The sequence below is a fragment of the Hyaena hyaena genome, unplaced genomic scaffold, assembly GCF_003009895.1.
Source record: "Hyaena hyaena isolate Hyena2069 unplaced genomic scaffold, ASM300989v1 scaffold_1100, whole genome shotgun sequence".
In the NCBI taxonomy this organism is placed as follows: domain Eukaryota; kingdom Metazoa; phylum Chordata; class Mammalia; order Carnivora; family Hyaenidae; genus Hyaena; species Hyaena hyaena.
The window spans coordinates 6,345-21,755 of record NW_024081736.1 but is presented as its reverse complement, the minus strand read 5'-3'; the positions used below and the strand labels follow the sequence as shown (position 1 = coordinate 21,755).

At 47.3% G+C, this 15,411-nt stretch overlaps 1 protein-coding gene across 2 annotated transcripts in view; it reads left to right on the top strand.

Moving 5' to 3' along the window:
- Positions 1 to 6,882, top strand: part of GRID1 (glutamate ionotropic receptor delta type subunit 1) — a 539,165-nt gene extending 532,283 nt beyond the window's left edge. Inside the window, exon 14 of one of the 2 annotated variants that reach the window (XM_039222327.1) lies at positions 6,226 to 6,882. In XM_039222327.1, coding sequence (XP_039078258.1) covers positions 6,226 to 6,654 — 429 coding nt within the window. In that variant the 3' untranslated portion in view covers positions 6,655 to 6,882. The remainder of the gene's footprint in view (positions 1 to 6,225) is intronic. The other variant, XM_039222328.1, reaches the window with a different exon arrangement.
- Positions 6,883 to 15,411: the final 8,529 nt, after the last annotated feature.

Here is a 15,411-nt window from a genome sequence, read left to right as displayed (position 1 = left end):
GGGATGAGGAAGGGGCAGGGGCAGAACTGGAATATGAATGATGTCTCTGCCACTGGGCCATCCTTGGGGTGTGTGCAGGAGCAGGGGCTCCTGCCCAACATTTGCCAGAGGATTTGGGGAATGAAAGGTGTAACTTGGTGTTTTTTCCTTGAGCCAGGATGCTGGCTCCTAGCTAGGCGTTGACATCCTCTGAGCCCCAGTTTGTCTCTTCGACTGCAAACTGAGCCTGGCCCCGTGGCTATACTGCTGATATCAGACCTCTTAGCATGAGGGTAAGGATAGTGAGTGTGCATTTCACCCCTTACTCCAGGACCTTCCAACAAGAAGACAGTGAATGCTTATCTTACACCAATGTGTATCTCAAAAGCAGCTCAGACATTCCCCTCTGTAAAATCTCCCCTGCTTACCTCTGTGGGCTGCCTCCCTGTTTCTGGCTGTGATTCCAAATTGCTGCTAATAGTTTACCTGCCTATCCCTGCTTTGAGTCTGTTGGCGCTTCTCCACTTCTCTGTGTTGCCATCGCTTTGCCTGGTCTCTGGAAGAGTGGAGCCTCTAGTTAAGAGGTGATGAATACAATCGAAGTATTGAGCACCTTCTACATGCCAGGGACCAAGATGGATGCTTTACCAAGAACATTAGCTCATCTGGTAGTAGGAGCTCAAAAGTGTTTATCGAATGAATGAACCAGTCTGGGCTCCTATAAAGAAAACGTTATTAATGTTAAATTGTGGTATAATCATTGCAGCTGGATCAATGGCTTTCAATTCTGGCTGCACATCAGAGGTGATTAATCCTGGAGCTTTTTAGAAATCCAGATCCTTGGGCTCCATTCCCCAAAGGGTCATATTGGGTAGATTTGGGCAACTGTAGTTTCTAAAAGCTCCATGTGTGCTTCTGATGTCTTGCCAAGGATGAAAACCATTGGTCTACACAATCTTTCCGAGGGGAAACTGGAAACACAGACCTTGGCATAGCTGGAAAGAGCCCAGGTTTTGGAGCCAGGTAGATGTTGACTCTGATCCCAGTGCTCCACTTACCATGGAGTAGTGTGACCTTAAGCAAATTTCTTCACCTCTAGCCTCAGTTCACCCCATGTACACCTGCTGCTACCACCTATGGTGGGAGATATTTATTAGCTGTCTCCTTTTTACCCTCCCCTATGGAATCTGTGATGGAATCTATCAGAACTCTTTCTCAATGATGCTCCGCAAACTGTCCATCATCTCTTGAGACCACTTCATTAACTGCTCAACTTCTTTGCTCTTACCCAGCCACTACTTTCAGGCCTCCAGACCAGTCCTTTAGAGCTGGGCAAGTCTTCGGAGCAACACTTAAGAAGATCATATTGATGGCATTTTCTTTCCCCAGCCATTGGGTCTCATTTACAACCCAGTTGGTGTCAGTGGTAATGGGAGAATATCTCTACAACCATCCCAGTCAGGTGTGAAGTCCCCTGTCCCATTTTGTTCCTGCCCAACTTAAAGTAAAAGCCATTGGACACCAAACAAAGCCTGTTCTAACGAGTCCCATGTGTAACTGGCTGTTACATAGATGATAGTTTAGTTAATTACCGTTTTCCAGTACACTGAATTATTTCCACGTTTGTGAACAGCGGCTTAATTACAGAACTTTATCTCTCTGCAAGACAATGCCTGGGAGAAGGTTCCCAGTAACCTCTGTTGGTGCATCTGTCATCATGTTTAATATGAGGTGAGAAACGCAGAGCTGGAAGTCAGCTGGATACGTGGATAAATACAGTCCATGGGTTTTATGTCATATTCAGGGATGTTTGACTAGGTCAGTTACCTACAGTAAATTAATGAAGACAGCAGCAAGTTTCCGTGTGGTTGAACACCAAAAACTTGAGATAATGAGGATGTAAACTGATGTAGTTCACATAAAAAAGTCCATTATTTGAATTTGCATAACATAATAGAATGTCCCATTTTGTCTAAAATATAGATAATTATTCAAATCACTCCTGCCTCTTTCCTTGAGCAGGCGGATTATTTCTGCCTCCTTGTTCCTTGGCCAGGGATGGCTGGAAATGACTTCATGTGTGCTGACTCTATGCCCCCCAGGTGATCCAAGATTACGCTTCAAGGCTTTACCGCACAAAGTGCTTTTCTCCAGTTTTCTGCACTTCAGTTCTGACCTCTAGACGGCGGCAGAAGCAGGCAGCTTAGAAATGGATTCGGAGGCTCAAACAGAGTACATGTGTTGGCGGGGGGGGGGGGGGGGGGGTGGTGTGAGGCATTTTTGTAAGTCTTTCTCATTTTTCCCATCCAGTTAAACAATCAGATATGGGCAGCTCGTGATGCCACCTTGTTCTTCTGGGATTTGTGCTGTGTTGGAGCTAGCTACCAGCAGTAATAGAATTTGAATAGAATGAGGTCCCACTGGTGCAGAGAGGATTAATTACTTCACTGCCATTTGGGGTGGGAAGGTCTCCCTGGAAAGTCTGTTCAGTTGGTGTGGACATTTTCTCTGTGTCTTGACGTGGAGAGGTTATAGGCTAATGACTAACCTCAGTTGGAAGCGGATACCCACTGCACAGCTCTACAGTCCTTGGAACTGCTTCATTTGTCCTGAACTTGAGGCAAGAAGAAAAATATATGGATTTAGACAGCTATTCAAGCTCTTTCCTCCCAAAGTACTGATTCTTGGGTAATTGGGCTGTATCCACACCTACACTGTGCGCTGGTTTTTATTCTAGATGTTTTGGTAGTACCAGATCAAGGTCTCGAAGCTGTGATTATTATGCGAGATGGGTGCCTGTTCCCAACCACTTTGATAATTCCACCCCCTGAGCCTCTTACTTCCCGAGGGAAGGATTTCATCTCAGAGACTTCCTTTCCTCACATTTTTCTTCAGAGGATTTTGGATGGTTGGTCTTCCCCAAAAGTTCTCCTTCTGTTTTGTGGCCCTGGCATTCAATATAGAGAGCTCATTTCACTCTTCCCCACTCTCAACTCTCTGCCTTCCTGTGGCCTTCTTGGACAGGAAGTTCTCCTTTTTCTATTGCTAGACCCCAGCAAGATGGGGAGCATCTCCTGAACACTTTCTGAGAAAAAGGGTCATGCCCTTTCTTCTAACTACCACGGTGAACAAGGTAGGGACCAAGACACTTGCCTTCCCCTCCAAATTAGTCCACTCTTAAATGTGACTCCATTCTGTCCCCAAAAGGCTTCTTAGAACCCTGGAAAGAAAATCTAAAGGAGGGAAAGGTGAGATTATGGAACTAGCCAGTTCTTCCAATGATCCCAGGTCCATTGGTGATTGGTTTTCCTTCAATGGAAACTGAAGACTTTGCCAGCAGGGGCAGCTGGCTATCAAGCCTTCTCCAAGCTTTGCTGTCTACAAAGAGAAGAGGTTATATTATGAAACCCTAAAAGTTTCTGAAATTCTTTCTCAACTTCTCCATCTTCCAGGATCTCTGATACTTGTCTTCTGCCCTTGCCATAATTTGAAATGAAAATAGCCTATAGATGAAGATATTTACCAACACAGCTGAGGCACTGACTTTGGCCACTGCAGATGAAAGAATTTATCCGGGGCACACAGCAACCATAAGGCTGGAGAAGCAAGATGGGTGGTGGGCAGAAGTCAGGCTTGTCCACAGAACAAGGGGAGAGCAAGATATAGGAGGATAGTCACGGAGCAGAAGGTTTGTTGAAGTACTACTGCATTATTGGATGGACAGTCAACTCTTTGCTGTCTCTTTATCTCTTTGTTCAGGATTCAGTTCAGTCCTATTGTCTTTGCTTATGTCATGGTCCTGCATCTTAGCTACAGATGGGCAGGGCACCTGCCAAACTTTTATCCGGTGAGAAAAGAAGTAATTCTCTCAAAGCAAACAGACCACGGTCTTAGGAAAGAATTGATGTTTGGTGCCCGTAAGACAGCCAGCGACTACTATAGCAGTTTAAAAGACTTTTAAAAGTGGCTTCATATGCAAGACTAACAACAAAGCAGATAAAACAGACAAAAAGGCAAAGTTGTACAGAGCTGGCTCAACATGTTTGTAATTAAGAGAACTTGAAATCAGTGTCTTGTATTTTTTTACAGCCTTAAGAGTTATGGAAAGACATTTGCATGAGTCACACTTCATCAGGTTAAGTAAAGGCCTGTTACTCTCCATTTTCTCCAATTTTACCCAGGACACTTGCCACCCTGGTGGTGTCCTCAACTCGGAGCTGGTTTCCCGGCATCAGTGAGCTGAGCTCAGCTGTGTGGGGCTTCAGATCCCTGGAATATTAGCTCTGCCTATGGAGCTGTGCCAGTGAATTCTGATGTCATTTCCATCTTTGAATGAAGTCACCCCCCGTAGTATCTTCCATCCTCAAATCAGTGGCTTTTTTATTCTCAGGTCTCCTCTTGGCCAGGAATGAGTTTCTTATTGTTTTGTGGAGGTTGTTAGTTTTCTTTTTCTGTGAAAGGTTCTGGAAAAGACAGAAGCCAATGTCTGACTACCAGTCTTGAACTCAGCAAAGGTGTGAAGAGAGCAGTGGCCTTGCCTTCTCTACACCAGGGAGCGTTGAGAACAAGGAGTAAACCGCAAAAGCAACTTCCCTGCCTGAGGAAGGCTGGGTTGAGACTTCATGGGAGTTGGCCACCCATGGGAGAGGGGCACCAGCTACTCAGGTGGCCTCTTCCTGGGGAAGATCCTCTCCCACTAGCCTCCTGGGAGCTAGCCACTGGAATGGCCCCTTGGATTTGTGTGGTTTCTTCTTTTTCCTTTTCAGAGCCCATTCAGGGCCTTTACATCTGTGGTATTTCTTTTTTTTAATTTTTTTAATGTTTATTTATTTTTGAGAGAGAGAGAGAAAGCATGAGAAGTGGAGAGGCAAAGACAGAAGGAGACACAGAAACTGAAGCAGGCTCCAGGCTCTGAGCTGTCAACACAGAGCCTGATGCAGGGCTCAAACCCACAAACTATGAAATCATGACCTGAGCCAAGTCAGACACTTAACTGACTGAGCCACCCAAGCACCCCGACATCTGTGGTATTTCTAACCTCCCTACAAGATGGGCATGGGACAGGTTTCTCTCTCTACCAAACAGATGTCACCATTAGACATCCTGTGGTGTTCTGTCTCAGAGCTCTGCTATTTGACATCAGGGAAGCAGTTTGACATCAGGGAAGTATGGGTGGTAGGCATGACCTGGGCTTGCACAGTGGCCCTCATGCTGCCTGAAAATAGGTGTGGAACTTTGAACCTCATTGAGGAGCTGGCATGGCTCCTTTGTGGACACCTGGTCTTGTGCCCCCCCTCACTGGGGGGAACCGAGCAAATAAAGTACCTCATCTTTGTCTTTTAAGAGCTTTCAAGCAGTCTAGCCTCCTTGATTTACTTTGATATAGTAGACAAAACATCAAGTTATTTGAAAACTTATTTTATTCTCTTAAGCACACAAATAAACAAAACCATTTCCTTGCCACCATTTACCTTATGGAGAAAGAGTCAAGGGTGAGGGTCATCCATCTTGTCTGTCTCTACCGTCTTGATACCAGGAAAGTCATGTAAGCCCTGCAAAGGCCCATTCCTCACCATCCCCACCATCGTCCTCATCCAGGAACCAGCCTCATGGGCCCTAGAGACAAGGACATGCCTGCTTGCTGGCATCTCTGGAGATGGGAGAACAGGGTTTTTAGGGTAAGCCAGGCCCCCGTTTCCTGCTTCAGCCTTCCCTTGCTGCCTCAGCCATTCACAAGGGTGGTGACTCCAGGGAGGTCACTGGGCTTCCTGAACCCAAGCCTCTTTTGTATCCAATGGGATGATCATATCAGGCCTTTTGAGCATTGTGAACTCTATGGTTAAAACATGGGACACCCTGGGGGCTCAAGAACCAGGTCCTTGTATCCCCATGGGAACACTTTCTCCTCCTTCTCTCTCTGCCAGTTCTTCAAGGCATCTTCTCACAGGGGTTGCCTCTGAGTGTGACGGTGGTTCTAAGCCAAGTGACAAGAGGAGGCACAGGTTGCCAAGGCCTGCTTGCTGGGTTTTTGCTACCCCGGGGGCAGTGTCCGAGGCCACCAGTTCCCCGGATAACTGAGGTCCACCCAGATGTAGGGGAGGGGGTATGGGAGGAATGGGGGGCGGTGCTCACCCAGCGTCCACCAGGCTTCACATGCCTAGGGTCTCCAGGCCTCCCAGAATTTGCAGAAAGCCAGCCTTGGCTCATGTTAGGGCTTGGCCTGACCTTCCTGTGCTTTCCCTCCAGGACAAAGAAGTGAATCTGGAGCAGGTTCACCGGCGCATGAACAGTCTAATGGACGAAGACATTGCTCACAAACAGATTTCCCCAGCGTCCATTGAGCTTTCGGCCCTGGAGATGGGGGGCCTGGCTCCCAGCCAGGCCTTGGAGCCGACGCGAGAGTACCAGAACACACAGCTCTCGGTCAGCACTTTTCTGCCAGAGCAAAGCAGCCACGGCCCCAGCCGGACACTCTCGTCAGGGCCTAGCAGCAACCTGCCGCTGCCCCTGAGCAGCTCGGCCACCATGCCCTCCATGCAGTGCAAACACAGGTCGCCCAACGGGGGGCTATTCCGCCAGAGCCCGGTGAAGACCCCCATCCCCATGTCCTTCCAGCCTGTGCCGGGAGGCGTCCTTCCTGAGGCCTTGGACACCTCCCACGGCACCTCCATCTGACCGCACCGCCCGCCCCCCCGCCCGCCGTCCACCCACCCGACCAGCAGAGCTTTTTAATACAAGACAACGACAACACAAACCACACACACATGCGCACACACACACACAAAGACTCTTTCATTTTTCTTGTACATATGTGTAAATAATGACAGAATGGAGTGGGGTAAAAGTGTATTTTGAATATTCCCAATTTTCGAAGTCAGTAAAAAAAAAAACACAAAAACTGTATGAATGACTTTGTAAATTTTGTTCTATATGAATAAAAAGGCAAATTACTTGTGATCATTCTGAAGTGCCAAAGAAGCCCCCTGTTCCTGGGCCTTTCTGAAGGCAGGAGGGGTGATCGGATAAGGAGCCCCTTCCTGCCAGGGGAGAGGGGAAGATAAGCAGCCAGTCCCTTTAGAGGAGCCCCAAATGCTGCTTGTTGCCATGTCCCATGGTTTCCTGCCACGTTCCTCTGCTCCTGGCCCTTGGTTCCTCTTTAATCCTCTCGGGCAGATAAACAGTGAGCCAGCATTGGCCTGACCCCAGGCCACAGGGCTATAGGGTGATCAGCTCTTCCTGTCAGCCCAGGACTTAGAGACTCCTCGCACCTGGGGCAGGCCTCCTGGTCACCCACCGTGTGACACAGTGTGCCGTGGGCCCAAGAGAAGCACCCACAGTGAGGCGACCATCTCTGAGGGCTTTGATGCTGACATGCTCTAGGGTCATACTTTTGGCCTTGTTTTTCTACTTTCTTTTCCTAATTAGAAGAATCAACAAGTGATAGAACGTGGGAGAAGGTGGGTAGGTCTTGCAAGGCTTGGCAGTGGTGGGCTTGGGCTTGTCCATGGAGATAGAGAAATGCTAGGTGTAGTGTGTGGACCAGGTGAGGTGGGGAGCCAGGCAGAGGGAGAATAGCCCCTGGGGTTTGTGACCTGTGGTTTCAGGTCAAAGGATTCTCTTGGAGGAGTAGAGGGAGGTGACCCAGGTGAGCACGCCAGTGCTCTAGGTGGTGGGCAGTGCTGAGAATAAGTCAAAGGGACCGTGTTTGTTCAGATAGGAAGGGGCCTTGGCTCCTAGAGAAGTAGCAGCAGACCTTGGTATGATGTGAACACAAGTAACTCTTCATCACCCAGGGAACTAGTCCAGAAGTAAAAGGATATTTCCGGGTCCGAAACCCTGCACGCAGTATGCCAAATGGGGCCAGAACACAGTGTGAGTCCTTACTCCCTCCTTTGCCCACTTCTCCAGACCAGAGGCCTTCAAGCAGGGATCCAGCCAATAGGTAGGGGCACCTCTGGCTGAGAGCATCATATAGCCTCTGAGATTCCCAGGACTGTCCCTGAGCTAAGGTAGCTCTGTTCCTTAAGGCTAAGACAGCTAGGTAGCCATGCCTCCCTCCCTTGTCTTTCGTGGGACAAACTATAGAACCAGACAAAGAACCAGTAGGAGCAGAGCAGTATCACTTCAGCTCTTCTGCTGAAGACAAAGGTGATTCTGCTCTCTTAACCCAGCAAGATGGTGCACACAGCCCACATTGGGCACCAAGTGGGCTGGACTCCCCTCCCCATCTTTGGCTGGGCGGTCATCAGGGAGCTGAGACCTCATCTGTGGTCATGGAGAAATACAAAGACTATTGACTGCATCTCCTATAGCCTTGTAGAGTTGCTCCAGAGGTATATTTATGAGGCTGATAACTAGCCCCGGATTGATTTCTTTCCTGAAGTCCTGACTGACATGATTGAGCAGAAAGGAACGGCTGCATCACATAGTCAGCTAAAAGCACCCTGGGGAGGAGAGTGTTTATAATTATGTTATTTATCTCTGGATGCTGAGAATGGCCTGATATTAGCGCTACCGAGGCAATCCTTTGACATTTCTCCAATCAGAGCGTGGAGAGCCAGGAGCTGGGCGCATGCGCATAGTGAAGCCTAGGTGGGCGACGGCTACCCAGAGGAAGAGCAGGCTTCATTTTCTTTCCATCAGCACTTTGGGGGGCCCTGCCCTGGATGGTCAGTTTTTCATATATATCTATTTTTTTAATCAAATTCTGGTCTCACTGCCTTATCTCACTCCCAAGTCTGTTTATTCCTGAGATGATCTGTCTTCTGGGGTACACCATGGATGTCTTCCTGGACAGCTTTGCTTAGAATGGGTGTCAGGGAGAGGAGAGAGATGGCAGGTGTGTGTGTGTGTGTGTGTGTGTGTGTGTGTGTATGTGTGTGTGAGAGAGAGAGAGAGAGAGTATTTTGAGGAAAAGGTATCTCGCTTATTTAAAAAAAAAAAAAAAAAAACCCTTAACGCCTCATGGTGTTATTCTTCACCATGTTTATGTTATTTTTTAAATTTCATACCCTTGGCATGAGGGGAAATGATTGATACTCACGTAAGTTCTCCAAAAAAAAAAAAAAAAAAAAAAAAAAAAAAAAAAAAAAAAAAAAAAAAAAAAAAAAAAAAAAAAATCCCAACTCAGATTTCTGTGTCAGCTCAGAATGTATCTTTTTTTCATGCTTTGCTCTTTGGATTTATAACTCTGTTTAGACTATTCATTACATTTTAGGTATATTTTGTGCCTTCAGACACTGCAAATAATAATCAGCATTTGGATTAAAGTTGTTTAATAATAAAACTTGACTTTGCTCCCTACCCTCTTCTTCTCTTCAGTGAAGAAATGCTATCTGCTTGTTCCCAGGGAATGCTGTGGTCATGAGCCGAGTTCTGTCCCATTGGCGTGGGCGGTGGTGAGAGAGACGTCTCTGACCAAGTGGGTCACAGACATGCATGGGGGTGGAGCCCCCCATTCCTTACCCGGTATATGTCCAGAGTCCTCCCGTATCAACCAGGGGGCAATGTGAGGGACAGGCTGAGAAGCAATTCTAATTTTCTGTTAACCTAACAATTTCCTGTAAAATGTGAGTTATTAGAAAACTCATAGGAGAGAATTTGTCCATGCTGCATGGAGAAGTGCTCCCATGGCCTCATGGAGTGAACGACCTCTTAACTGTCAGTTGACTCTGTTTCTTCTCTCATCCCTACACTCACTCTGACCTCAGATAAGTTGTTTCTCTGTGCTTAGGCCTAAGGGCTAAGGGGCTGTCGTTCTTTGAGGGACCACAGCTTGGCTTTTCAACATCCAGTCCTCAGAGTCAGTGTGGATACCATTCTCCAATGAATATCCATCTGCCTAGGATCACAACATGGGCCCTGGCCCCCCCAGATTTATGTACTTCCCAGCCCCACTTTTTGCATCACAAGATTCCCCTCTGACTTCTAGGCCTTGCAGGGAGAAGCTGCTCTACTGCCAGCCTTGCACCAAATAGGGCCGACCTGAGGAGTTTCGTTTTCATTCTCAAGATCTCAACTTCCAGAAACTGAAAGGAGAGTATGTGGCCCTTGTTCTTGTGCCCCTGCACCAATGAGAGGCATCTCCAAATGCTGGGTGCAAATTCCAAAGGCTTGGGGGCAGGGAGGCAGAGACCCAGAAGACACTCCCAGATTATCTGAATAGACAGATGGATCTGGACAGCTCTCCCCAAGGCTACATTTCCTTAAGGAACTGCCCAGTTCCTAAATTCTAAATCTTCCCAAATCTTGCCAAGGTAGAACTAATTCCATATTTAATTTTGTCTTCTCCAGCACTGAAAGAAGAGCAAAGACACACCAAGGAAGACAAGATCACTGGGCCTGATGGCCATGATGGTACTGAAGGAATATTTGCTTCCTCTGGCCTGTGACTTCTCATCTAATAATCATAGGGAGGGGCAAGGTCTGGTGCATAATGTGGGGCTCTGCATGACCTTGTGCTTCTGTGATGAAGGGGTTACTTATTCATGGGCCTTTCCCTTCATTTTCAGTTTCCTTTCTTGGGGAGCTCACCTTTCACTCCCATAGACATGTGCTCATGAATTGGCAACTGTGTCTCAACAAAGGCCTTGTTTTATTCTCTCAGCTTTAGCAAAGCGAGCTAGATGAAAGCTCCAAGAATTCTTAACTGCCCTTTCCTTGCCACAGAGCCAGTAAAAGGGAGCATATCTGTTCATAATGTAACATTCCTTATGTCTAAAACATTATTTTATTTCACCTCATTAGTTGCTTTTAATAAATGAAATCATGTTAGATTTTTATTATGCTCACCCTTCATACCTGGAAACTCCGAACAGGTAACAATTTTCTATGCTAATAACTTTAATTATTGTCTTTACCCCCACCTCCATGGTATGTAGCCAGAGAGATTAGTTATGAAAAAAGTGCACAAATTCCAAATAAATCAGGTGAGCTAACAGTCACCTCCTACAAAAGAGGAAGGGACAATTGTCAGGGATATCAGTCTGACCCTTCCTCCAGCTTTCGTTCTTCCACCTCTGAACTTGACTTTGGGTGCTGAGTGCCAGAGGGAGGAGAGGTTCTTTCACAACAAGAAAAACTCCTGCTACAGAAATTTGCAATGACCAATGGCCAGGATTTGGAAGGGGGAGCACCAGGGTGAGCGACCAAATGTGTCTCAAGGAGGGGTCAGTTGCTGGCAGATTCAAGCATACAGTTGCCAGGGCAACCAGATGTGATGTCCAAGCTCAGAGGAAAACAAAATATTCACCAACACCGAGACATATCAACACACAAAGTAAGTATACACAGGCACGTGTACACTTGTACACACGCTCCACACAGACACTGAGTTCTATTCACGTATACACGTTATTTTGGTTACATGCATATAGAGTTTGAAAGCACACAGCCAGGCCCTTGGGCAATGCAAGCAGATGAAGTCATGCTCATCAGATGTGGAAAAAAGAGTCCAGTGGAGGAAAGAGTCTGCTTCAGGGCTGCCCTGTCCAGTTCATGATCTCAATGCAACAATCAGCCAAGTAGTTCTCTGTAATCAGCTGTCTAGGGGGACGTGTCTCCTGCAAAGTGGCCTCCCTCTGGCCACGTGTGTGCACAGAAAACCATCCTCTGCTGCCAAACCCTTGCTCTGAAATCCTCCTGATTTTCAACCTGAATCCTAAAATATGCATTCTCCAAGGCATCGTAATGGTTTCTAAATAAGAACACCCATTATCATATTCATATCAGCGGCACATTTGTTGTTCAAGTATGGTGTTGCAGGGATTGTATCATACTCTTTACATACAAATGCTCTTTCATCCTCAGGCCAGTCTTGCAAGGTAGAAATTACTATCCAAAATTTATAGGAAGGGAAAATGAGACTCAGAAAGGCATGGTCCCAAAGCTGGTAAGTGACAGTACTGGGATTCACACTTCCTTGGCTGTCTGACTCTGTAGCGCATGTTCCTGTCAGAGCAGCTGGTTCTCCCTGGGTGGGGAGTACACTGGCTGTCCCTCAGGCCCTGAACACGTGCTGGCCTTCTCTGTCCCAAGACTCAGCGGCTCCAGCCCTGCCACTGCCCTCTGCCTCCACATCTGCTGCCTCCTCTCCGGTGGCCTCAGGGTGTGCTGGTGAGTATCTGCTTTCGCATCCCTGCAGTGGCTGTGGCTGGCCTGGGCTAACAGGGTCACTCTTAACCCCAGCGCCCGGGCCAGGCATCTGCTCTGCTGACACTGCCTTTGGCCAGGCAGTGCGTCAGGGTCCACCAGGTTCACTCAAGAAGGCAAAATGGGCTGCTTCTCCCAGGGTGTCTCTTCCCTCTCCTCTTGCACAGGGTAAACTGAGTCAGGCCAAGGGAAGCTCTAGGACTTACAAGTACTCTAATGAGCTTTAGGATTCTCTCCCAGAGCAGGAATGCCTCCCCTGAATTCCCTGGATCGATCACAGAGGTGTCTGAGAATCTTCTACAATTGCTTGCCATGTTGCTGAGTATGTGTATGCATTTTTTTCCAGGAACAAGGCTCATGTATTCAAATATATTCTTAAAATTCTTTTGTTAGAGCTCTAAGTCACTGTCCTGAAGAGCGGGGAGTCAGGCAAGCCCGTGTGTCCTATTCTGTCAATGCCACTGGTTAGGTGTAATCCCGTTTCAGTGCCTACCTCTGAGAGGGGTGTAATAATTACCGAAGAGTAGACAGAGGAGGGGTGTGGGAAAAGTAAGGCCCCCTGAGGTTTAACTCAGAGGCAGGCAAACCTCACTGGCAGTACACATGGCCAATTGCAAGACACAGGGGCTGATGCTCATGCCCTAATGCCTGGAAAGGTGGCCCAGATAAGGCACAGTGTATTGCAACTGGCCAAGTCTGGACTGAAATCCTACTTCTGACATGTATTGGCCATGACATCTTGAGCACATTGGGTGTTGTTGTTGTTGTTTATTTCTTTGAATTTCACTGGTTGGGTCATATATCCATGATAGTAATGTCTGTCTATGTCTTCTATGAGGATTTCGTAGCTAGCAATCATAATGAGAGGCACCAGTTATTGAGTGTTTACCATATGCCAGAGCTTCCCCTCTATCATCTCGTCTGCTCCTACTACTATTTTTGATGATAGCTAATGAGGAAAATGAGGCTCAGAGAAGTTCAATGACGTGCTTACCAGTGGAGAAGGGATATGATGTCAGGAAAGTCTGTGTGCAGAGCCCGAACTTCTCCTCATGATCCAGGACGAGTACTTCACATTCCCAGTGTCAGCGTGGTGCCTATGGTACCTCTCCACCTGCTTTGTTCTCCTAGGCTGAGTCCCCACAGTGGCAGGCTCAGGAAGAAGGGATCGGTGTCTCTTAGACCCCAAGTGAGACAAATGCAGAGTGTCAATCAAATAAGTGAAACTTGGTTTACATTTTGGTTCTGGATTTTCTAGCTGTGTGGTCTCGGATTTGAAGTGATTAAAATAAATCTGTAGTGCTCTCTGTGATCCACAGCGTGACACTGCTCAGTTTATGAGCTCTCCTCTTCCGACTTCTGAGCCTCTTGAAACCTACACAGATCCCAAAGGCCAGCGATGGCTCCTGATAAGCAAAGCCATACTTACCTTTGTTTCATAGAGGTCACATTACTTTCTTTTGCACTAAGGTAGAGCCAAATGTGATCTAGTGCTCACACAATAGATACAAACTGGGCATCAGACAGATCTGGCTTAAAATCTGGCTTTTGTCACTCACCAGACGGGTATCCCCAGTCCCATTGTTATCACTGCCAAAACATGCTATCACAAGGCGACCTCCCCTGTGTCTCCCCACCCATAGAACGGTCCCTGAGTCCTGAGCTGAGGTGAGGATCAGTGATAATGCAAGTAAAGCTCCTGTGCAAATGTACTCTCGCACAAGGCAGCTCTTGGTGTGATCAGTATACCTACAGCATCACTCTTCTCAATAGAAACTGCAAGGATTTGTTAGCCAACCCTGTCATCCAAAGTGTTCAGGTCTTTCCAGCTTGGGCAGGAGGTGGAATTACCTGCTGAGGCAGAGAGAAACAGCATTATCACTTCGAACCTTAACACCAGGATGCTTGCTGAATGCCCCACTCCCGCCCTGTACGGACCTGATGGAGCCGGCAGGTCCCGCCTCTGTTCCTGAGACACACTCAGATGATCATTCTGAGTGGTTCCAGAAAACAAATGAAAAGCAGCCCAGCATCCTGGAGAGGCACGATTTGGTTGTGAGCTGTTCAGTCAATAGTTCACTGCACCTGACGTCCAGGTGTGCTCCTAATGAAATGCGACCAGAAGCAGGCTCCCAAGAGAGAGAAACTCCAAAGCTAGTAGAGCACTGATGAGTCCTCCGGATATATTTCGTAAAACCTCAGACCTTCAGGGGCTTCCTGGCATGATAGCCTTTTTTTTCCTGAGGTAAGACCCAACTTCCTCACATTTTGTGGGAAAAAATAATGCATATATTTGGAGTGACAAAAAGTACATGCGCTGAGATAATTTTACATTTACTCTGTGCCTGTTTTTTAGCTTCTGCCACTTTCTGATGTCTGACGCTCACAATAGCTGAGTCGTCCTCAGTCAGCAACGTGTGGGCTAGACAAGCTAAGTTGCCTCATAGAGAATGGAGCATTTCACATTTAGGAGGAAATGATAGAGCAGGCCGCTAGGTCACCATGGATCCTGCCTGTCCAGGACACACTAAAGCTGAGGAATTTGGGGAGAGGGACTATTTGGAAAGGTGTGTGCATACCACACATCAAGGAAAGCTACAGGCTAGTGGAGACGTGTGGGGACAGAAACAACAGCATCTCTTATGCTCTCGTGGCCGGAAAGGACGGTGGGAGGGGGCATGTCTTCTCACCGTGAGAGATGAGGTTGGAAAGGGCTGTCTCAATCCATTTCCAGAGAATGAGCCATTGATGGTGATACCACAGGAGTGAGCAATGGGAGCTGAACTCACTGCCCCCCCTGCCTCTACTCTCCTGCCAATTCCAAGAGCAGAGGACAGGGAGTCCACTGAGGCATTTCACACTGACCTATCTGGGGCACAGAGCAAGGTGGAGAAGGATGGGGGATGGGTATGGAGGTGTGACAAGAGGGGGAGGTGAAAGATATTTATTTAATACAGCAGGATTCAGAAAGGACAGAAAAGGGATTCACATGGATCATACGCCTATCATGTCCTAGGAGAATTAAATCATTTCTTACATTGGAAAATTAAGAAATCTCTCTCTGACAAATGAGGACAATGAAACTCAGAATAATTAAGTGGTTTGCTCAAGGTGATCCAACTCACCTGTCAGTTTAAATAAAACCTGGGTTCTTTCTACCCTGAATTGCCCTGTGTGTTCAGAAGATGTAGATGTGAGACATCATCAGATAGAGGGTCACCTCCCAAGATCTGGAGCTCAGCCACCAAATACTATAAGCTTGGGGGGAAAGGTAGGCATAGT